The 25285-nt window shown below is 40.5% G+C and overlaps 1 protein-coding gene across 1 annotated transcript in view; it reads right to left on the bottom strand.

Moving 5' to 3' along the window:
• The window catches only part of fgd6 (FYVE, RhoGEF and PH domain containing 6), a 169086-nt gene that overhangs the window by 94888 nt on the left and 48913 nt on the right, over positions 1 to 25285 (bottom strand). The window contains exon 3 of the mRNA XM_072241464.1: positions 8944 to 9082. Within this exon, the coding sequence (XP_072097565.1) occupies positions 8944 to 9082 (139 nt within the window). The remainder of the gene's footprint in view (positions 1 to 8943; positions 9083 to 25285) is intronic.

Consider the following 25285-nt stretch of genomic DNA (forward strand, 5'->3'; position numbering starts at 1 on the left):
ATCGCACTGAGGCAACATTACAACTAGTGTGATACCAGGGCCCAAGCTTCAGTTTGCAGAAAATCTCCTCCGCTCTTCTTAAGACGATAGTAGCTTCTTCATCATTTACTTCATAACCCAGCTTTTAAGGATTGTCTGGTGACAGTAGCTTACTGCCATGTAAACCACATCATGCATTTTAAGTGGTGACATCTCTCTGGCCTCTATGGAATAGTAGGAAGTCCCTTTTTTCTTCACTCTTTTCCTATCTTCACCGGAAGGAATTGTAGACTGCAGTGCAGAAAGCATTGGTGATCTGGTCCGCAATTCATTGGGCTCTGCCTGGGTTGAACAGAACCCTACTTTAGGGTTCTGACCAGAGGGCTTAAAAAGAGGATTTTTGTAGCAGTCATAGAGTCCATTCTCACGTAAGGATACAAGACGTGGACGCTCACCAAGACGACGCGAAAGTCTCTAGATGGTTGCTATACACGAGTGCTCCGGACGGCTCTTGACGTGAGTTGGCAACAGCACATGACGAATGTCGAGCTCTATAACAACCTGCCGATGCTCTCCACTAAAATCGAGGCGAAAAGACTGCAACTAGTGGGGCACTGTCTACGCCACCCCGAGCTACCTGCCAGTCTAGTCAACATATGGGAGCCCAAGCATGGGAGGATGAACCCTGGGCGCCCTCCCAAGACTATGGTCAACATGCTAGAAGACGGCGGCGTGGCTAATGTAGATGAACTGAACACACTGATGAGGGAGAGGGAGAAGTGGAGAGTCCGTCATCGTGCCTGACACCGGCCCCCTAGGCTTGAGTCGACGTAGTAGTAGCAGCTACTTTAGGGACTTCATGACTTGTTATTGCCCGTAACTGTTCTTTCTTTATGTGAAGTACTCCTCATTACATTTGTGAGTTCCTGCTAGTCAAATTACAAATTTACATCTGAGCTATTCAAGCCTAAACTGTGACCATCCCTGTCTTCGGCCATGTCCTCTGACCTGGAAATTGATGGTGGTCAAAGTTGCTGCATTACCTCGAAATAGTAAAGTGTGGCAGTACATCTCTTACAGTTGGTTTCATACCAGCAGAGTCATTCACAGATTAATATTACCAGAACTTACAAAGCTACACCATTAAATCCAGGGTGAATTAATGCTCTAACTTCACTCTGCTCCATTGCTGCTCTAAACATGCAATGCAACAGTGAAGTCCAAATTTATCCGGTTTGAGGAATACTTAATATTCCCATTCACTTCCTTTCTTTTCCAATATTTTTATTCATTTATATATAAGAATACAGAGTACAGGGAAAAAAATGTCAATACATTAAACTAAATCGCATATAAAGACTCCTTACCCTATATTCGTACAAATCAATTAGTTCGTAACATTGAAAAATAATAATTTTTTATATTAAAAAAATCTAAACCACTACCAAGACTGAAGTTGATTAATAGGAAAAAAGAAAAAAAAGAAAAAAAAGAAAAAAAAGATTGTTAGTCATCAGCTGTGTTTTAACAACAAATCAAAAGTTTTGAAAATAATTCAGAAAGTGTCCCCACAATGTTTGAAAGTCTTGATTAGATTCAAAGATTGAACATTGAATCTTCTCTAAATTTAAACATGACATCACATCATGTAAACATTGGGTGTGAATAGGAGGCGCCGTATCTTTCCATTTAAGCAAACGCGTCCTTCTGGCCATAAGAGACATCAAAGCGAAAATGTGCAAATCAGATGGCTCCAAAATAATACCTTTCCCTCCAACAATACCAAATAAAGCAGTCAAAGGATTAGGCTTGAAATTTACTTTAAAAAGTATCGAAAAGGTTTGAAATACTTCTTTCCAATATTTTCCAAGACTCGGACATGTCCAAAACATATGAATGAGTGAAGCTTCTCCATTATTACATTTATCACAATACGGAGATATATCTAAATAAAAATGAGACAACTTATCCTTAGTCATATGGGCCCTATTGACCACTTTAAATTGAAGGACAGAGTGACGGGCATACAATGATGAAGTGTTGACCAATTAAAAAATTTGATTCCAAGTTTCCTCGGAAACTGAAGTCTGTAAATCTTGTTCCCAAAGATTTTTAATTTTATCTAAAGGAACACTTCTCATTCCCAACAGCATATTATAAATATTAGATATAGATCCATTATAAAAAGGTTTCAGATCAAAAATTACATCTAGTAGATTCTTATCAGGACTTTTAGGAAATGCACTTATTTGAGACCGTAAAAAATCTCTTATTTGGAGATATCGAAAAAAATGAGTTTTGGGTAAACTATATTTAGTTGACAACTGTTCAAACAAAAAAAGACTTTCCTCTACAAACAAGTCCTGAAAGCATTTAATACCTAATCTATCCCATTCTTTAAAAGCCACATCAATCATAGAGGGTTTAAAAAATAATTAGAAAAAAATGGGACTCGAAAGAGAAAATCTCAATAAGCCAAAATATTTTCAGAATTGTATCCAAATCCTTATAGTGTGTTTAACTACCAGGTTATCAGTTAACTTACTCAAAGACAAAGGAAGTGAGGATCCAAGAGGAGAAATAATAGAAAATTTATTAACAGAATTAGTTTCTAAAAAAAAACCACATTGGGCAATCCTCACGATTTATATAATATAACCAAAATGTAAGATTTCTTATATTAACTGCCCAATAATAAAATCTAAAATTTGGTAAGGCTAATCCTCCATTTTTTATCTTTCTGAAGATGAATTTTATTTAATCTAGAATGCTTATTCTTCCATCTATAAGAAGATATAACAGTCAAGAGAATCAAAAAAGGACTTAGGAATGAAAACCGGCAATGCCTGAAAAAGATATATAAATTTAGGTAATATATTCATTTTGATAGAGTTAACTCGACCAATTAACGATAATGTAAGAGGCAACAAATTTAATTGTATTCTTTTTACTTGATTCAATAGAGGAAGAAAATTTTCTTTAAATAGACACTTATAATTTTTAGTGACTATTACACCTAAATAGGTAAATTGGTTTCTTACAATTTTAAAAGGAAGGCTAGAATTTGTTGGTATCAAATTGTTCAAAGGGAAAAGTTCACTTTTATGTAGGTTTAATTTATAACCTGAAAACTGGCTAAAACAGGAGAGTAAAGAAAGCACATGGGGTAATGAAGTCTCAACATTAGAAATAAATAGCAGCAAATCATCAGCATTAAAGGAGATTTTATGAATAGTGTCTCTCCTTAAAATACTGGTGATATCATTAGATTCTCGAAAAGCAATGGCTAAAGGTTCTAAGGCCAGATCAAAAAGCAAAGGGCTCAACGGGCAACCTTATCTAGTGCCACGTTGAAGCTTAAATGGTTTGGAGTTATGAAAATTAGTGATAACCCTAGCAGAAGAGGCTAATTAAAGTAATTTAATCCATTGAATGAAAACCGGTCCAAAATTAAATTTTTCTAAAGTTTTAAACAAATAATTACATTCAACTCTTGTTGAAAGCTTTCTCAGCATCTCGGGATACTACACATTCTGATACCATGTTAGAAGGAGAATAAATAACATTTAATAACCGGCAAATATTGAAGTGAGAATATCGATTTTTGATAAATCAGGTTTGGTTATCCAAAATGACAGATGGTAACATATTTTCAATCCTATCGGCCAAGACTTCAGATAAGATCTGAGCATCAACATTAAGTAAAGAAATTGGTCTATAAAAAGAGCATTCAGTTGGATCCTTATTCTTTTTAAGAATGAGCGAAATGGAAACCTTATAAAAAGGTTGAGGGAGTCTGCCCGACTTAAATGAATCTGAAAAAAACTGAACGTAAGTGAGGTATAAGCAATGAGGAAAAAGTCTTGTAAAATTCTCCAGAAAATCCATCTGGACCCGGAGTTTTCCACGAATATAAAATTGACTTTTACCTTTTAGGAGATGGGTTTCAATTGGATAAGTTAAAAGAAGATCATATTTAGTTTTAATTTCAACACGTCTTTTATATATAGCAGGTTCTAGAGCCAAGGCAGACTCTTGGTCTAACAGTTTCAGCTGATTAGCTAAATCACTTCTCTCTTTATTAGCTTTCCTGTTAATACTTGCAGTATTAGAAATAATTTGCCTTCTAATATATGCTTTAAGCATATATGCTGATAAGACTAGAAGTCTCCTCTAACGCATTCTCTTCAAAAAAAAGGTAATTTGTCTCCTCATAAACTTTAGAAAATCTTCATCCAATAACAAAGTTATATTAAATCGCCAAAATCTATTTGTTTGAAGAAGACCAGAGAGATTTAAAGATAGAAACACAGGAGTGTGATCTGAAACAGCAATCTCTTTATATTCACAGGATCAAACTAATGGAATCATTTGGCTATCAATTAAAAAAAAAATGATCAATCCTGGAATATGTATGATGAACATGAGAAAAAAACGAATATTCCTTATCTACTGGATAAAAAAAAAGGCAGGCATCAACAATGCCACATTTCATTAAAAAAGATTTGATAAACACAGCTGATTTATTGGTATTGTTGGTTTAAAAGATGAACGAGCTAAAACTGGATCTAAGCAGCAATTGAAGTCTTCACCCATCACCAATGCGTACAGACTTAGATCTGGCAAAAACGAAAAAAAAGCTCAAAGAAACCTGGGTCATCTATATTTGGAGCATATACATTGGCAAATACCATTAATTTGTTATTTAGTTTCCCTGATACTATAAGAAAACACCCATTAGTATCAGAAATTACTTTATGTTGAACAAAGGGAACTTTATTATCTGTGAGGATCGAAACATCTCTTGCTTTGGCCTGAAATGAAGAATGAAAATGAGACACTCTCCCTCAATAAAAAAAAGCATGAATTATCACACTTACGTACATGTGTTTCCTGAAAAAAAGACAATGGGTACCTTAAGTTTTTTAATATAGGCAAAAATCTTATTTCTTTTCACGGGGTGATTTAGTCCTTTTACATTAAAACTAAGTAAATTAATACTTTGATCCATTTTAAGGCTCTTTATAAGAAAGATTAAAATAGCAATCAGAAAAACGTATATCAAACCCAAATAATAAGCCTTGAAATATATTAACTAAGCAACAGAATTGACTAGATTCCCAAATCAGCTTCAAGAAAAAAAGACTCCCCATCCCTCCTCCCCCTCCCAAAGAGAGAAATTCGGTCATAGAGCAACCGCTATCTACTTTCCCTAAACACATTCCCTCAGAAAGCCTGTTGGAACTGCTCCAAAAATTCAAGGTTATAAACTATTCCAACCAAGACTAAATAATATACAATGAGAAACAAGCTTAGACAGGGTTATCAAACAGAAATAACAATTATTCATACGAAAAAATATCAGTCATTTTTTAATATGTAGTATTTCTGTTTTTGCAAGATTTTTAGTTTATTATATATTTATATTATATATATATATATATATATATATATATATATATACACACACACACACACACATTCATTTTTTCTAAAGTTTAAAAATTCTTGCACCTGTTCCTTCACATAGAACCATTTAAATGATCCGTCTTCCAATGTAATCCTCAGTCGAGCCAGAGAACGAAGAGGGGGTTAACAATTTTGACTGTATAACTCCATCATAACTGTTTTGAACAGCACGTTCTACCATAAATTCTGATGAAAAATCTGGAACAGTACGTATCTTTTGATCTTGGTAGTCAATCATACCTTTTCCACGGGCATCACGAATCAGACGATCCTTTATTTGAAATTCATGGAAACACATAATGACTGATCTTGGTTTAGATTTTGAAGACAATCTGTAGATAGGTGACCTGTAAGCACGATCAATCAAAGGCAGAGACTTTATAATATCAGGGAATAATTCCATCAAAAGATTTGCAAAGAATTCTTTAGGATTATTGCCTTCTGTTTGTTCTTTAAGTCCCAAGATTTGTAAGTTGTTCCTCCTACTTCTGTTTTCCAAATCAATAATCTTCTGTTTCATCATTTCGTTGGCCTTAAATTGTTTCTCATGTAACTTTTGCATATCATCCATTCTCCTGTCCAGTAAAGTAATAACAGCTTCATATTCCTTTATCTTCTTATCATGTTCGGTCAGTATTGTTTGAATATCTTCTAGTTTCGTACCTATTTGTTTAATTTCAGCGCTGATTTCTTTTCTAAACTGTTGAAACTCCTCAGTAAGCTTTTGAACTGAACTCGTAATAGCTTCCAAAGCTGCTTTGGTAGTCATATTAAAATAATATCCCATCTAACAATAGTATTTCAAAAGGTTGGAGAGAAAAGTAAATAAATTAGGAGCAGCAGTAAAGAGCTGTTACTCCAACAGCAGCCAGCAGGCAGTCAATCACTTCCATGGGTATTCCAGCCTGGTGACTGGGAACAAGACCACGTTCAGTTGTTTTTTTACCCCATTTTACTTATTTGACTTAAATATAACGTTTCCATTAATATGTTTAAATAATTTTATTTGAAACATTAAAAAAAATTAATCAATTTTAATAGCTTTGAAATAGCTCCTGGCCTTCACATGTGGTTTATCTACCAAGCCCAGCGGAACCGTTTCTACTGACAGGAGAAGGCACAAAGGCAGGTTACTGGTGCCTTAAAAATCAGTCACTTCGTGCAGATGAGGTTTGTCAGCCATGGTTGGCAGCTCATCCAGGAGAAGGAAAAGTCCAATCGCAAACCTCTGCTGCCTTGCAGCTATACCCACTCATGGGGAAGGCTTCAGGAGTAGGCCCCAAGAGAAAAATCCAGAGCTGGAGTCCCTAAGGCAATCCTACATTAAGTTCAATGCTGACTAGCAACTCCTGTGACGCTGCTGGTACCAAACTGTATCAGTCTCTGCCATTCCTTTGGGTTCGTCAGATGCATGGAAAGGGCGAGCTTGCTAAATGGGCAACAGTTTGCTCTCCATATTGTACTGCCCTGGCTACATACCTAGACAGCTAGGACGCAATATCTATGGTCAACTCTGACTGACAGAGGCCTCATCTCACTTAAATATCTGAACATCAAGAGGTATTTATTACATACACACAGAGCAAGAATGACAACAGAGTGGTACGGTTAAACATATTTACTGAGTCATATTAGTAACAATCAGTGCTGTCTTATATTGGGGGGAGCCCGCATTGAATTCTCTATTACAAAAGCACCAGCTGGTTTTCCAAGCTGACACTTTGGGTCAATACCATGGTCTAACAGCTAAGTCCAAGTTCATGGAGAACTGCTGCATGTGCAGTAGACTCAAAGGTAGAAGGAGAACTGGCCCAACTACAGAGAGCAGACATGATACAGCCAGCCTTCAAAACATGATTTAAGGAGCTTGCAGTAAGCAAGGGGTCATAAGATAAAAGTACAACACGGACACCAGGCCACGAACCCTGTCCCAGATCGTCACGGTCAAATAGCAGAACCTGAGTAGACAGATGGATGAATTGCCAAACAACATTTGGATTCTCTCTGATAGTAAACTGATAGGGGACCCAGGGAATCTGTAGAAGCATCCCAGCAGATGAACCAATGGATGCTTCATGAAGAGAAGGAGATTCACAGGCTCAGAGAGAGAAGCTGCCCCCCTGCGGCCGTCTACGAGGGTGCAACAGCCAGCTGACCAGTTACAGTACAGGATAGACCTTCTCTCGTCTTTAGGGCAGACCTGTCATCCTTCTTCTCAGTTTACATTACTTACACCCTCTCCCTTGGTTCCCATCTTTAGGGGGAAGGGATGAACTGTGTTGGATCCATTACGAGAATGTGGTAAGTAGTATGTGGCTGGCTGACTGACTGTGCGGTGAATCAATTAGGCTTTCTATTCGTGGGCATTTGCACATGGGTTTTCGAGAGCACATTTTTTTTTCCATCTCAGCAGACCCAGTTCGGGGTTCCTGCACTGTAAACTGGCCAGCATGTACCATTATACTAACATGACTCAGTAAAAATGTTTAATACCACTCTGCTGACATTCTTTTACCATGCATACAGTTGGCAATGAAGATCAAAACAGGAGTAGCTTCTCTACATCAAGCACCCAATCCATTTTGAGCCACAACTATGGCACAACCAACCCCTACAATGTAAGATAATCTTCCTGGACAACATCCAACTCCTAACAATTTTAACGCACGCAGCGAAGTTGGAGGAAACAATGAAACTCAGGCTGCTCTGCGTGCACCTGGGAGAACTCAGGCATAAGTACTTTCATACTCTACCCTTGCAGAACAAATATGAACTGACAGCTGGCTTTTGCAGCTTTGGACATTTGGAAGATTCAGGACAATGTCTTTATGACAGAAGTGGTTCACTGGGGGGCCTGTTTCATGTGGCAAACGCTCATGCAGCTGATTGATTCAATACTGTTTAGTATGAAAAACTCTTAAAACTTCATACAGTCCCAACTGGGAGGACTTTTGAGAGCAATGCATCCGAGGTACACAGACTTAGACCGATTTATTGCACATGCCAGGTTCCAGAGGTTGATTGAGTGTTGGCAAAATATCTGAGCCATTATCACACAGTCACAGTACCACTCCCTCAGACACCAAATTACTATAGTTTACTGAATTGAGAATGACTCATCTATCCCCACTTTGTGTTAACAAGTCCTCTACCCAAATGAATATAACACTGAGTTCTTATTTGGTGTAACATTATAGGAAATGCCTTTTTGAAATTCAAATGCACTGGTTCCCCTTTGCCCACCGTGAAAAGTTATACCAATAAATTATCTTAATATCCCTCCTTATTGAATTTACAGGTTTAAACTGTTGAAAAATAAAGATTAAGCTCACAATGAACAACAGAATTTGATAGCATGGAATTCAATTATATAACGCTATTCATTCTATTTTGAATAAAGACCACTGAAGTTACTAAGTTATATTTTCAGCAACATAACAGAAGATTTGCTATACTTATGATGAAAAAAGTCCTTGTGTAAAAGATTCAAACTACCTGCTTCTCATCTTGCTGATCCAGTTCTCCTTTGCTAGCATCTGAACTGTCATCATCTTCATCAGAACTAAATATGATTTCTTCCTCCTCTGAGTTGATGTCCATTTCTGAAGAAAGGTTGTCCTGATCCTGTACTGGGCTACGAATAAGTTAAAAAGAGCAAGGCAGTGTCTTAATATTTAATCAGTAAATAACGCAATAATAATCATTCACATTCAAGTTTTCCTTTCCAGGGGAAGGATGATACAGCCCATCAACAGGAATATCAGTACAAGTAAAGAAACATTAAGCACAATTAGGCATAAATTAGATGCCACATTTCAATTACTGTGTTTTGCTATAAACAGGATCACCTCATGCAATAGTGCAATTCCTTTTTCATCCCAAGCTCTCAAAGCAGATCATCATAAATCCAAACATAAGAAATTTATTACAAATTTACATTATGAACATCTGTTCACCAACTGTTGGCTTGAGATAGACCAAGTTCATTTTAGTTAAGTGTGCATTCATGTACAAGCAGCAGAGTTTTAAAAATAGAGACCCCATTAATACAGCAGCTCTATTTTATCCAATCAAGAATTCCGGTTTGAAACATTAGCAATGATATAATTGCTTCAGTTGTCTAAATTTTTATGGAACATAAATTTCCATAGTCAGTCATGTGCAAAGCTGGACCAACTGGTTGGGTTGATGATAATTACTAGACGAGTGCTGTCCAAACTAAACTGCTGACTAGCATAGACTGCACACGTGCCAATGCTGCTTGATCTCTGTCAACCCTGACCAATAGTTATCAATGCACCATAGAGTGCATTCTGCCTGAATGTATAATGGCTTGGTAAAGCCAGCTGCTCTGCGTGTGGCTCTAAGAAACTTCAGAGGGTTAGGGGCCCAGCTCAGCACATCACAGAAACCAGCCACCCCTCAACGGACTCTGTTCATACTTCTCATTGCCTCGGCAAACTGCCGGCAGAATCAAAGACCCCAACCACCCCAGATATACTCTCGTCTCCCCCTCCTGTCAAGCAGAAGAAACAAAAGCCAGAAAGCACGAACCGCCAACTCAAGGACAGCTTCTATCAGACTCTTGAACAGATCTCTTGTACGATGAGGTGGACTTTTGACCTTACAATGAATTATGCACTTCATTGTTCACCTGCACTGCACTTTATAGCTTCTACACTTCATTGTGCATTGTTATTGTTTAACTTTGTTTTACCCCCAATGCATTGTGTAATAATTTGATCTCCATGAACCGTATGTCAAGCATTTCACTGTATCACGGTACATGTGACAATAATAAACCAATATCAGTATCTTACACATATCAGATGTCCATTCTAGAAACATAGAAAACCTACAGCACAATAAAGGCCCTTCGGCCCACAAAGCTGTTCCAAACATGTCCTTACTTTAGAAATTACTTAGGGTTACCCATAGCCCTATATTTTTCTGAGCTCCATGTACCTGCCCAGGAGTCTCTTAAAAGACCCTATCGTATCCATCTCCATCACCGGCAGCCCATTCCACGCACTCACCACTCTCTACGTAAAAAACTTATCCCTGACATCACCTCTGTACCTACTTCCAAGCACCTTAAAACTGTGCCCTCTTGTATTAGCCATTTCAGCCCTGGGAAAAAGCCTCTGACTATCCACATGATCAATGCCTCTCATCATTTTACACACCTCTATCAGGTCACCTCTCATCCTCCATCGCTCCAAAGAAAAAATGCTGAGCTCACACAACCTATTCTCATAAGGCATGTTCCCCAATCCAGGTGTAGCCCCCCGGCCACCCTCAGGGTCGCTCGGCTCGCTGTCGTCTAGGGAAACAGCCCTCGGTCCCTCCAAACTGGGTAATTAGTTTGTGTGGATGCTGTGTGATGTACCCCACCCCGCCCAAATAACAGACAATACACCAGATACGATTAAATGATTTACAGTTTATAGATATTACTGGAACTATATAATTAATAGAGAATAAAATATAAAAGGAAATTAAGAGGTGCCACACTCATTAAAGTTCAATCTCTTCGTGCACAAAACAGTTGAACAGTTGAAGCTCAAGACCCTTCTTCTTCACCCTGCGACCCTTCAGACCACCTCAACCGGCCGCCAGGGACCAACAACGATGGTCAACCAGACGCTCCACGAGTCCATCTCCGTCTCCTCTCCTCGCCGAATGCCCTCCTCGGGGTCCGACCCCGTTAGCGGACTCACAGCACCTGGTCCATCCTCTGCCTTTCTCTCCCGCCTTTCCCTCAAAACCCCGTGCATACAAATCTTCCAGATACGCCAGTCATAACAACTATCCCAATTGGTTTGTAACATCCTCTTATCACCCCCTAACCCACAACAAGCTGCTAACGCAAAACTTTCTCAGCGTTTAACATGACAAAGAAGCATTCCCAAGTATAATGTAACAAAGAAGCCATTTTAATTAGCCTACACAGTAACATAAAAGACGAAACCCCCTTACACAGGCAACATCCTTGTAAATCTCCTCTGCACCCTTTCTATGGTTTATACATCCTTCCTGCAGTGAGGCAACCAGAACTGAGCACAGTACTCCAAGTGTGGTCTGATCAGGGTCATATATAGCTGCAGCATTATCTCTCAGCTCCTAAACTCAATCCCACAATTGACGAAGGCCAGTGCACTGTATGCTTTCTTAACCACAGAGTCAACCTGCGCAGCAGCTTTGAGTATCCTATGGACTGGGACCCCAAGATCCCTCTGATCTTCCACACTGCCAAGAGTCTTCCCATTAATACTATACTCTGCCATCATATTTGACCTACCAAAATGAACCACCTCACATTTATCTGGGTTGAATTCCATCTGCCACTTCTCAGCCCAGTTTTGCATCCTATCAATGTCCCACTGCAACCTCTGATAGCCCTCCACACTATCCACAACACCCCCAACCTTTGTGTCATCAGCAACTTTACTAACCCATCCCTCCACTTCCTCATCCAGGTCATTCATAAAAATCATAAAGAGTAGGGGTCCTAGAACAGATCCCATGCAGAATATGACCCGTCTACAACCGCTCTTTGCCTTCTGTGGGCAAGCCAGTTCTGGATCCACAAAGCAATGTCCCCTTGGATCCCATGCCTCCTTACTTTCTCAATAAGCCTTACATGGGGTACCTTATCAAATGCCTTGCTGAAATCCATATACGTTACATCTACTGCTCTACCTTCATCAATGTGTTTAGTCACATCCTCAAAAAATTCAATCAGGCTCGTAAGGTACAACCTGCCTTTGACAAAGCCATGCTGACTATTTCTAATCATATTATGCCTCTCCAAATGTTCATAAATCCTGCCTCTCAAAATCTTCTCCATCAACTTACCAACCACTGAAGTAAGACTCACTGGTCTATAATTTCCTGGGCTATCCCTACTCCCTTTCTTGAATAAGGGAACAACATCTGCAACCCTTCAATCCTCCGGAACCTTTCCCATCCCCATTGATGATGCAAAGATCATCGCCAGAGGCTCAGCAATCTCCACCCTTGCCCTCCACAGTAGCCTGGGGTACATCTCATCCGGTTCTGGTGACTTATCCAACTTGATGCTTTCCAAAAGCTCCAGCACATCCTCTTTCTTAATATCTAAATGTTCAAGCTTTTCAGTCCATCCCTACAATCACCAAGATCCTTTTCCAAATTGAATAGTGAAGCAAAGTACTCATTAAGTACCTCTGCTCTCTCCTCCGGTTCCATATATACCTTTCCACTGTCACACTTGATTGGTCTTATTCTCTCACGTATTATCCTCTTGCTCTTCACATACTTGTAGAGTGCCTTGGGGTTTTCCTTAATCCTGTCCGCCAAGGCCTTCTCATGGCCTTTTCTGGCTCTCCTAATTTCTTTCTTAAGCTCCTTCCTGCTAGCCTTATAATCTTCTAGATCTTTATCATTACCCAGCTTTTTGAACCTTTCGTAAGCTCTTCTTTTCTTCTTGACTAGATTTACAACAGCCTGCACAAGTATATTTAATATTTTGTAACCGTTACACTCCTTCTAACCAGTTTCCCAACAAATGCAAAAAAAAAAAAGAACTTTACGTGCCATGAAAATAGCTGATGGAATCAGGAGTTTATTTATGGTATGCTTTATTGGAGCCTTTTCTATATGGAATAGGGCATAACGTTTTCCCTACATTTAGCTATTTTATGTTAGCATTTTCTTTTGCAATAAAACATAGAAATTATGGTCTTGCCAGCTGAGAGATCAAAGTGCATTGTAGCTTGGTTGGTAGAAATGTCAATAGAATGTAAAGCTTATTAAGTGACTCCTTGGATATCTTCCTGGCCTATCAGTTGAAATCCAGTACATTTCACTTTGTATGAGTTGTTTGGGCTATGAAAACAGGCCCTTTACAACTAGCAAGAGAAGGTGGTGCGAGCTTTGAATTAGTAAAAGCACTATCAGTGTAATTTGTGAAACCAATCAGTAACAATTTCACAGGGTTCCCTGTGAATGTGGAGCAGCGTATATCAGCCAGACAGGATGCATGGTGGAAACCCACATCAAGGAGCTCAAGAGGTGTCTCCATTTGGATTACCCAGCGAAATCTGCGGTAGCAAGACACTGCATTTACAATGGCCGTTGGATTGACTTTGATGGCACAAGGCTACTGTGCCGTGCCAGTGGCTTTTGGGACTGCCTGGTAAAAGAAGCCATTGAAATAAAACTAGAACAAAATAATTTTTACGAAGATGACGGTCTTGCTCTACGTAAGAACTGGAATTTGACAGTAAACAAGGTGGGAGAGCAGAAACGTGACTGGGTGAGGACTAACCAATCAGGAGGGACAGACTACAGGGGTATAAATACCACTGGACTGACATGCCCAGGCATCATCCCTGATGAAGTTGGCAGAGTTAGTCATGGAAATGTCAGTTGTGATTGATATCTGTCCCCAGCTGGAAGCCCGAGAAACGTTAATTCGTCATATACGCCGATTAAGAATGAGATCCTTTTTTTAAAGCACCAGATCCACTTCTAAGCACCAGATCCTTTTTTAATCCATAGCAGCCTTTATTCGTCTGATGGAACACGCTATGAAGAATAAATTGCAAACTTCAATGAAGGTAAATGAATTAACCTTAAACTAAAATAGGCAAAAAGTGCATAAATGCTTATCATTGTGGAAAGCAAAAATAGCCCTAGTCTATGTTTAGTCTTTGCATCCTGAGTTGCAAATATCAAAAGTATTATTCAATCAGCTATAGAGCCAGTAATAAACAGGAAATTCACTCAAGCTGCTCTGTGGTTTACTAAATTAGGAATCTTTTTGTACCATTAGCTGAACTACCATGAAAACAGATTTTTAGACTATTATTCTTGCAGAGCCAAGGAATTCAAGAATGAATAAAATTAAAGGATGCACGTAAACTGTTCCGATATTATTCTAATAACTCCCCTGAAAGATGGTCTGAGTCAATGTTCCCTCCCTCCTCCCCTGAAAGGTGGTCTAAGTCGACGTTCCCTCCCTCCTTCCGCCCCTGAAAGGTGGTCTGACTCGATGTTCCCTCTCTCCCTCCTCCCCTGAAAGGTGGTCTGAGTCAATGCTCCCTCCCTCCTCCCCTGAAAGGTGGTCTGAATCGACGTTCCCTCCCTCCCTCCGCCCCTGAAAGACACATCTATAAATATTTGGTAATTATGAAGCAGTTATGCGTTTTTAGAATTTCTGTAAAACTGAAACATAGCATCAAATTTACAGCCTGCTTAATATTTCAAACAATCCTGTGAGGTCACACTCTTAAACACTGTTTCATTTTAAAACATATAGGCAACTAGACCTTTATTTGAAATTGCAAAAATTGCAGTTTTGTATAAATAAACCTAATGCATCATTGAAGGTAACTTGCCTTCTCATATCCACAGAATCACTTCCAGACTTCTCAGAGTAATATCCTCCTTGGTGATATCATAGGATCATATCCAAGGTACAGAAATCAATGTAATACTGAAGGAAGGATGCAATCCAAACCAGGTTCCTAATTGTCCATTTCTATCCTCCAATGCTAAACAAAACAGGAAGACAGAAGCTGTGCTAATGCCCGTAGTGATCATTCACTCAATTAGCAGTGCAAATTAAATACGAGTTAATTTTGAGCCACACAGCACAGAAACAGGTCCTTTGATTAATCACGAGCATGCTGACCAGCAAGTACCTTTTTATACCCTTAATACTTGATCCACAGCCATCTACCTGCGACAATTCAACTGCTTATCTTCAGCACTTCAAATTTTGTTCATGGCATCCCTGTGCACATCGAGCATATCTGCCACTTATCTTTCAGAAATGAATTAATTCACTTTTGCTGATATAGACTGAATGTAAGCATGATTATCCGTTTGATGAGTTGTTGATGACAATGGCATTAAAAGCAAGGAAGTAGTAACCAAGATGCGGAAACCATTTACGGCATCAGCTGGATAATGATTACAATGGTTCCCATATACATGATCAGCATAAACTGCATTCTGGTAACACATGACATCTGCAATGGACTGCCATCAAATTAAAGAATAAATGCTAAGCAAATTAGATGTATAGGAAGAATAGATAATGTTGTAAATACCCTAAGTTTTAGGCACCAAAGGGTAGAAAAAAAATAACATGCTCCAATTCATGCTTTTACTTTAGATTTCCAGTGTATGCAGCTTTTGTTTTAAAAATTAAAATGAAGAATATAAAATGCTTGTTAAGTGAATAGTAAAAACAAGGGAATGGTCTCATGGAATAGACCAAAGTAGACGACTGTCACTGTTGAAAGCCAGTCACCCCAGCTTCAGGACATCAGTGCAGGAGTTCTTCAGGGTGACATCCTGAACATCTCTAACGGTTTCGTCTATGAGCTTTCCTTCATCATTAGATTTTGAGGACACGCAGTCCTCTTTTGTTGTCATTTAGTAATGCATGCATTAAGAAATGATACGTTTTTCCAGGATGATATCACAAAAACACATGACAAACCAACAAAAACTGACAAAAAACACATAATTATAACATATAGTTACAACAGTGCAAAGCAATACCGTAATTTGATAAGAACAGACCATGGGCACAGTAGAAGTCTGAGTCTCTAGAAGTCCTATCACCTCACACAGACGGTGAAGCTCCAGCGCCGCCAACTTGCCGATGCAGCATCCTGGAAGCATCTGACCACAGTCCGACTCCGAGTCCGTCCGAAAACTCCAAGCCTCCGACCAGCCCTCCGACCCAAGCACCATCTCTGCCAAGCGCTTCGACCCCAGCCCCGGCAACAGGCAATAGGCAAAGCCAAGGATTTGGGGCCTTCCCCTCCGGAGATTCTCGATCGCACAGTAGCAGTGGCAGCAAAGCGGGCATTTCAGAAGATTCTCCAGGTGTTCCTCCGCGCTTCTCGCGGCTGTCTCCATCAAATGAGGATTGTGCATGGTCCCTAGTTAACACATATCAATACCAATTCGGAACGACCGCGCACACTGTGTCGCACTGCCATCTCCTCCTCCCTCTCAGAAGTGAGGACATTCCTTCTGATTTCAACAAATGCATGCAGTGAAACCTGGGTAACATTCAGGCTCCGACTGCAACAGTCATGCAGCCCAAGTACCGGTAATGACAACCCCCACAAGACACTGCCCAACCAAATACTCATGATATTCAATGGCATTACATCTACCTAGCCCCCCCATTAGTCCATTAGTATCCACTGGTCAAGATATTCAATAGCATTATATCTACCTAGCACCCCCAATTAGTATCCATTGGTCAAGATACTCAATAGCATTATATCTACCTAGCCCTCCCCCATTAGTATCCACTGGTCATGATATTCAATGGCATTACATCTACCTAGTCCCTCCATTAGTCATGATATTCAATGGCATTACATCTACCTAGTCCCTCCATTAGTCATGATATTCAATGGCATTACATCTACCTAGCCCCCCCCCCCCATGGGTCATGATATTCAATAGCATTATATCTACCTAGTCCCCCCATTAGTATCCACTGGTCAAGATATTCAATAGCATTATATCTACCTAGCTCCCCCTCCCCCCATTAGTATCCATTAGTCATGATATTCAATAGCATTACATCTAACTAGCCACCCCCCCATGGATCATGATATTCAATGGCATTACATCTACCTAGCACCCCCCCCCCCCACCACCATTAGTATCCATTGGTCATGATATTCAATAGTATTACATCTACCTAGCCACCCCCCCATGGGTCAAGATATTCAATAGCATTATATCTACCTAGTCCCCCCGTTAGTATCCACTGGTCAAGATATTCAATAGCATTATATCTACCTAGCTCCCCCGCCCCCCATTAGTATCCATTAGTCATGATATTCAATAGCATTACATCTAACTAGCCACCCTCCCATGGGTCATGATATTCAATGGCATTACATCTACCTAGCACCCCCCCCCTCCACCACCATTAGTATCCACCGGTCATCATTGAGAAGAAATTCAACTTCCCAGTCACATAAACACCATGATTGCAAAAACAGCTCAGAGACTAGACATCTTGTGAACAAATGACCTCTTGATGCTCCAAAGTGTTTCCCTCAATATTTATGTACTATTCATAAATGTGATCTGGTGAACCTGCACTTACTGGAAGAGCACAACTCCAACAACTTCTAAGAAGCCAGACAATGTAATTCGTACTCTAGTACCTTAAACATTCTTGACAAGGGATTGAAAGTTTATCAGGGTAAATGGGTTAATGTTGCAATCAAGAGATACTGGGTCAGGGACCAACTGATAAATACCTGTTTCCAATTAGTTTTATTATGTGTCGGTGTTAGTGGAAGTTTTGCATGTTGTGGCAGCAGTAGGGGAAGATGAAATGTATATATTGAGACAGAAATTCAGATGATGGTGGTGCTGATTGATCTGAGCTGAATGGAGTCTAGAAAATCAATGGCAAGTTTTGTTTTTGTACAACTGATCCTGCGTGGCCGATGAACAGGGCTTAAACATGATGAAATTAACAATATTGAGACCATTCTGTTTTTCATCACAGTATTTTTTTGTAGAAAAAAAATGGAATTTGCTTTCATGTGAACAACCAAATGCTATATGCCATATTCAGATGGCTTCTCCTTTCTCCTGTCAGCCGAACAAACAGGAGAGCTTGTTGCAGAGTTGGCGATGAAGCTCTGTTTATGGGTTCTTAATCCTCTAATTTTCAAGTTATAATAGATTCTCACTATGAGCTTCCGATAACTTTTTCATAATATTGTCTATATAGAACCACAGAACAGAAACAGGCCTTTCTGTTCACGATCAACCATCAAGAACCCATTTTTATACTAATTGTACCCCAACTCACCCGATTTTCTCCTCAATCCCAACAATTTCTCCCACGTTTTACCACTCACCCAGATACTAGAGGATATTTACAGTGTCCATTTTGGTATCCGGGCAGAAACTGGAGCATTCCAGGCAAATCCAAGAGGACAAAAGAAGAACCTGCAAACTCCACACAGTTTCACTGGTGATCAAGATTGAATTCAGTTTGCCAGAGCTGCACTACTATGTTGTATATCATAAAATCCAATCTCACCATGTCCTTTTGTAGATTTTTCACACACACAACTTCCTTCGCACCATTTCTTTGAGGTGCAATTTTTTAAAAAATACTGAGGCATTTTGATGCCATCCTAAAGGGATGAATCTCAAAAAAAAGTAGAGCATGCAACCCAAGAAATAATGTTTTGAGAGAAAAAAAATAAACTATGCTTTAAATTGGCAAGTGCTCCATTATAGTGAAAGAAACTTCATAAATCATGGGCTTGTAGTTTAAGAGTTCATGGCATTATGGGAAAAAAATCAGAAATAGGACATTCATAAATCAAGGAATACTTGTAGTAAATGTATCCCACTATTAAAATGAAAAGTGCTATTTGTTAGCCCATTGTTTGACCAGAATTACCACAGCACATCGTCCATCAAGACTATACAACATTCAGGATCAGAATTAGTGCTTTCCGAGTTTTCTATGACAAACGAATGAATCTTAAATATATGTAGATGCATACAAAGGTTATAGTCCAACAACATTTTGCCACGAAGTGGGTGACAGGGCACAAAATACACAGATTTCCTTTCTGATATCAACTTTCAAGGTAGACTTCCTGAGTTTGAAATCAACTATTTAAACAGAAAAGTGTCAAGATATAAAAGGTAATTCCCCAATTTGTAATTAATTCAAGAGCAACCAAAGCTTTTCAACTATTTTAGACTTACTAATGGCAATCTACACCATTGGTAATTCCAAATAAAATACAAAACTTAACTAAACCAATTAAATTGGTTTCTGGTATCACTAAACCAGTAAGCCAGATGGAGATGGGTCGTTGAAAGAAAAAGTCAGCATAAACAAGCCTTATGCCTTAATACAGTGGTCCTCAACCACCGGGCCACGGACCGGTACTGGGCCGCAAAGCATGTGCTACCGGGCCGCGGAGAAACAATATGATTTGACGATATGAGTCAGCTGCACCTTTCCTCATTCCTGTGACGCACTGCTGAACTTGAACATAGGGTTGCCAACTGTCCTGTATTAGCCAGGATATCCCGCATATTGGGCTAAATTGGTTTGTCCCATATGGGACCGCCCTTGTCCCGTATTTCCCCTGCTAAGGTAGAGCGTTCTTATGAAACTACTCGTAAGCCGAAATGGCGTAAAGTGAAGAAGCAATTACCATTAATTTATATGGGAAAAATTTTTGAGCGTTCCCGGACCCAAAAAATAACCTACCAAATCATACCAAATAACACAAAACCTAAAATAATACTAACATATAGTAAAAGCAGGAATGATATGATAGATACACAGCCTATATAAAGTAGAAATAATGTATGTACAGTGTAGTTTCACTGACAGAATCAGGAAGATTAAGCCAAAACCGATTTGTAGGAAAAAATCGGCATGTACATGCATGCGCACATCACGCATGCGCACATAGGTCCCGTGCAAGGCTTCATGGTCATGGTAGTCTTTCCACAGGGTAAACACAAGTGTCCCATATTTGACTGCTACTTTTGTCCCTTATTTGGGAGTGAGAAAGTTAGCAACCCTACTTGAACACCTCCCCCCGCCCACCCCCGTCAGCCGGTCTGCAAGAATATTGTCAATATTAAACCGGTCCACAGTGCAAAAAAAGGTTGGGGACCCCTGCCTTAATACAATTTGGAAACAAATATTAACTTGTTTCAAAGACGAGCATGTACCATGGAGAGCATTCCAACAGGTTGCACCACAGTTTGATGTGGAGGAGACAATGCACAAGATCAGAAACAGGCTGCACCAGTTTGATGTGGAGGAGACAATGCACAGGATCAGAAAAAGCTGTCAACTCCATCACGGGCAAGGGCCCTCCCACCACTGAGGCAGTCTTCAAAAGGTGATGCCTCAAGAAGGAAGCATCCATCATTCGGGACCATCACTACCCAGGTCATGCCGTTTTCTCATTACTACCATCAGGGAGCCTGAAGAGACACACTCAACGTTTTAGGAACAGCTTCTTCATCATGGGTAAAGACATCTTGCCACTGAGCACATCTACACAGAGCACTGTCGCACAAAAGCAGTGTTCAACATCAAAGACTTCCACCACCAAGGCCATGCTCTCTTCTCACTGCTGTCAACTATCAGGCTCTCGAACCAGGGGATAACTTCACTCAACTGTACTTGCAGATGCTGGAATGTGGAGCAAAAATCAAACTGCAGTATGAACTCAATAGGGCAGGTAGCATCAGTAGAGAGAACTGGAGAGTGGTTTCTTTTGAGATCCTTCATGTTGACTGACTGGCAATGAACGAACTGGACTTTTCACAAACACAAGTGATTCTGCAGTTGCTAGAAATCTTGAGCAACATACACAAAATGTTGGATGAACTCAGCAAGTCAAGCAGCATCTTTGGAGAACAATCATATTTCAGACCTTCATCAGGACTACCAAAACATCCTTCTCATAAAATTTTGGGTCCGATATTTCATAGACTAATAAAATATGATTATAGTCACACCTATTGAAATATAATGCCTAACCCCATTCTCATAATTGTTACCTCAATCCAAACGTGATGCTCTCACAGAAGTGAGAATGCCTCTCTGTTTAATGTCTATCCTTACTGTCTCTCTTTTCCTTTTCGAGGTGGATGGGGTTCTCGAGCTACACTTCAACCTCGGTTCTTTGTGGCAACGGGACCCGCTCCTGGGGCTCATCGACCAGCCCTTTTTCAAGAGCCCAAGGGCGCAGCCTAGAAGATGAGCACATGTTCTCAGGCTTTGCGGCCCTGGATGCGAGCCGAATCTGTGCCAGTGCCACCAACTGAAGCGATGCTGAACAAAACAGAGTATCGGAACAGCGGATCAGCTGTCTGGGGCTCTGTACTCAGTGAATCGCGTGGTCTCTCTCTTTCTCTTGCTAGTGGGGGAAGTTTGGTGCCAATGGTCAAATCAGAGAACTCGGGGGAGAAAACGATGTGGCAGAACTTTAACACTGTAAGTCAGCAAGTTGCTTTGTTCAAGTTTCCCCTCTCGCTGTGTGACATCTCTCTACCCCTTCATTAGAACAGAGAGAGCCTGTGGTATGTCAAATTGTTAGACGAGCTATTAGTTTTTGTTGTACTACGTATCGAGGTCTCTGGGGGTTCTGCTGCTGCCTGCTTGGTGGGTGGATGGTGCTGGTGCAGGAGGGTCATTGCTTTGCTGCTGCTTGTGCGTAGGAGGGTAGAGTGGGGGGGCTTTGGGCTGCTAACATTTTTACTGTCACTCATTCTTTGGGGCACTGTTCTATTTTTGTGAATGTCTGTGAAGAACAAGAATTTCAGGTTGTATATGCCATCATTATCTGATATTAAATGGAACTTTTGAACTGTTGAAGGTAAAAGCTCTTGGAATTCAGTGTGTGGACATGATAAAACCTCATGACATGGGTCAATCATAGGCAACGTAATCTCCTGCTGCACTTCCTCAAACTGATAAATCATACTGAATTTCTCTTAGCTACAATCAATACTTTGCATAAATATACAAAAAAAACTCAAATGGACCAGTCATACAATTGGTAAAACAGACGAGAGGCTAGCACATCTTGTGACTGACACATCTTCTGATCTCTCAAAGCCTTCCTTCATCTAAAAGGTACTGACCTATCGTCTCATGGATAAGCTCAATTTATTGACGAGAACTGCTTCAACAGCACTCATGAAGCGTGTCGTCATCTGTACCAAAGCAGTCTGCCTGACTTTGCACTGGATCCATGACCCTCAACATTTACACACTCCATCACTGGTTCATCAAAGCTTAAGAAACAAAATAACCCATTTCTCTGATTTGTCTTAGTGCTCAACCATCAAATTCAGGTTTACTGGAACACATTTCCTGAGGTGGAATCAGCAATAATTAGTGTTCAACAGGCATTTAGACAGACACTAGTAAGAAAAACATGGAAGGATAGGTCCTATGGTGAACAAATGGAAGTAGTGTGGGTGGGGAAAAAGCTTGGCATAGATGTGGCAGCCTGCTTCTGCGGTGATCCATGACTCTTAAGTGCTCAATGGCCATAGTGATCAGAAATGGAACATGCCTAAGAATCACATATGATGGAAAGTTCAATAATGAGTACTCAAGGCTGCCATGTACTCAGATGGTGGTGGAGGCCACTGAGAGGCAACTTTAGAAGGGGGATAAAAGATTAATTTGGCAGACAATAGAAAACTCAGGACTACTTCAGTGGTGTTCCTTAAAGTGACCACTCAACCTGCATTTGGTGTTCACAATATGGTATTCTCTGCATTGCAAAAACCCTGAGTTTCTTGTTGCCTATCACTTTAATTCTCCAACAATACACACAAAAAATGCTGGTGAACGCAGCGGGCCAGGCAGCATCTATAGGAAGAGGTACAGTCGATGTTTCGGGCCGAGACCCTTCGTCAGGACTAACTGAAAGAAGAGATAGTAAGAGATTTGGAAGTAGGAGGGGGAGGGGGAGATCCGAAATGATAGGAGAAGACAGGAGGGGGAGGGATGGATCTAAGAGCTGGAAAGTTGATTGGCAAAAGGGATACCAGACTGGAGAAGGGAGAGGATCATGGGATGGGAAGCCTGGGGAGAGAGAGAAGGGGGGAGGGGAGCCCAAATTTACTACTTTAATTCTCCATCCCATTCCCACTCTGATGCATCAACCTGAGACCTTGTCCCTCCATTAATTAAGTTAGCCCCATCATTTCAGATAATCCCTATCCTATAAACCTCAGTGATTTAAAACTAAACACAAGGAAATCTGCAGATGCTAGAATTTCAAGCAACACACATAAAAGTTGCTGGTGAACACAGCATCTCTAAGAAGAGGTACAGTCGACGTTCCGGCCGAGACCCTTCGTCAGGACTAACTGAAAGAAGAGTTAGTAAGAGATTTGAAAGTGGGAGGGGGAGGGGGAGGGGGAGATCCAAAATGATAGGAGAAGACAGGAGGGGGAGGGATGGAGCCAAGAGCTGGAAAGTTAATTGGCAAAAGGGACAGGATCATGGGATAGAGTGTAGGTGTTCAGCGAAATGATCTCCCAGTCTGCGTCGAGTCTCACTAATATATAGAAGGCCACATCGGGAGCACCGGACGCAGTATTACGCTCTGTCCGCCAGAGAAAGCAGGATCTCCCAGTGGCCACACTTTTTAATTCCACGTCCCATTCCCATTCTGATATGCCTATCCACGGCCTCCTCTACTGTAAAGATGAAGCCACACTCAGGTTGGAGGAACAACACCTTATATTCCGTCTGGGTAGCCTCCGACCTGATGGCATGAACATTGACTTCTCAAACTTCCGCTAATGCCCCACCTCCCCCTCGTAACCCATCTATTATTTATTTATTTACACATTCTTTTTCTCTCTCTCCTTTTTCTCCCTCTGTCCCTTTCACCATACCCCTTGCTCATCCTCTGGGCTTTTTTCCCCCCTCCCCCTTTTCTTTCTTCCTAGGCCTCCTGTCCCATGATCCTCTCATATCCCTTTTGCCAATCACCTGTCCAGCTCTTGGCTCCATCCCTCCCCCTCCTGTCTTTCCCTATCATTTTGGATCTCCCCCTCCCCCTCTCAAATCTCTTACTAGCTCTTCTTTCAGTTAGTCCTGACGAAGGGTCTCGGCCCGAAACGTCGACTGTACCTCTTCCTAGAGATGCTGCCTGGCCTGCTGCGTTCACCAGCAACTTTTATGTGTGTTGATTTAAAAGTAAGTTAGTTTTCGCTCTCTCCCATTTATGAAGAAGGGTCTTTGACCTGAAACAGTAACTCAGTTTATCTTTCCATGCTCGCTGCCTACAATATTGAATGTATCGTGCTTCTGTTTTCTTGCAGTCTCTCAGTATCTGCAGTACTTTTTGAATATCACTTTGATTGTCTTTGGGAGTACCAGTTCATGATGAACAATGGCAAATACATCAGAGGAACCCATTGGTATTTTCTGGATACGCCTATGTGTTCTGCACTAAATATGCAAGGAAGACTATCAAAGCTTGCAGCAGGATCTGGACCAGCTGGAAAAATGGCAGATGGAATTTAATGCAGACAAATGTGAGGTGTTGCACTTCAGAAGGACCAGCCAGGGTAAGACTTACACAGTGAGCAATAGGGCACTGAGAAAATTACAAGGATTTTGCTGGGACTTGAGAATCTGAGTTATAGGGAAAAATAGAATAGGTTAGAACTTTATTCCCTAGAATGTGGAAGACTGAGGGGAGATTTGATAGGGGTATACAAAATTATGAGGGGTATAGATAAGGTAAATGCAAGCAGGCTTTTTCCACTGAGGTTGGGTGAGACTAGAACTAGAGGTCATGGATTAAAGTTGAAAGGTAAAATGTTTAAGGGGGACACGAGAGGGAACTTCTTTACTTAGAGGGTTGTGAGAACATGGAATGAGCTGCCAGCACATGATGAATGTGGGATAGACATCAACATTGAAGAGAAACGTGGATAGGAAGGGTATGGAGGTCTATGGTCTGGGTGCAGGTCAATGGGACTAGGTATATTAATGGTTCAGCACAGACTAGATGGGTCGAAGATCCTGTTTCTGTGCTGTAGTGTTCTATGACTTTTGGAGCACCTTTAATATTTTCATTAGTGTACAAGCTCTGTATGGTAGATTAAAATAATTTATCTTTTAATGGTGTTGAACAAATTTAATGACAATGTTGCATTGAAAAGACAAAATTGATTGCAAGAATGGTGAGTGCGTGGAATGGGCTGCCAACGGTGGTGGAAACGATATGGTCTTTTAAAAGACCCCTGGATAGGTAACATG

This window comes from Mobula birostris, chromosome 23 (assembly GCF_030028105.1).
Source record: "Mobula birostris isolate sMobBir1 chromosome 23, sMobBir1.hap1, whole genome shotgun sequence".
Taxonomy (NCBI): domain Eukaryota; kingdom Metazoa; phylum Chordata; class Chondrichthyes; order Myliobatiformes; family Myliobatidae; genus Mobula; species Mobula birostris.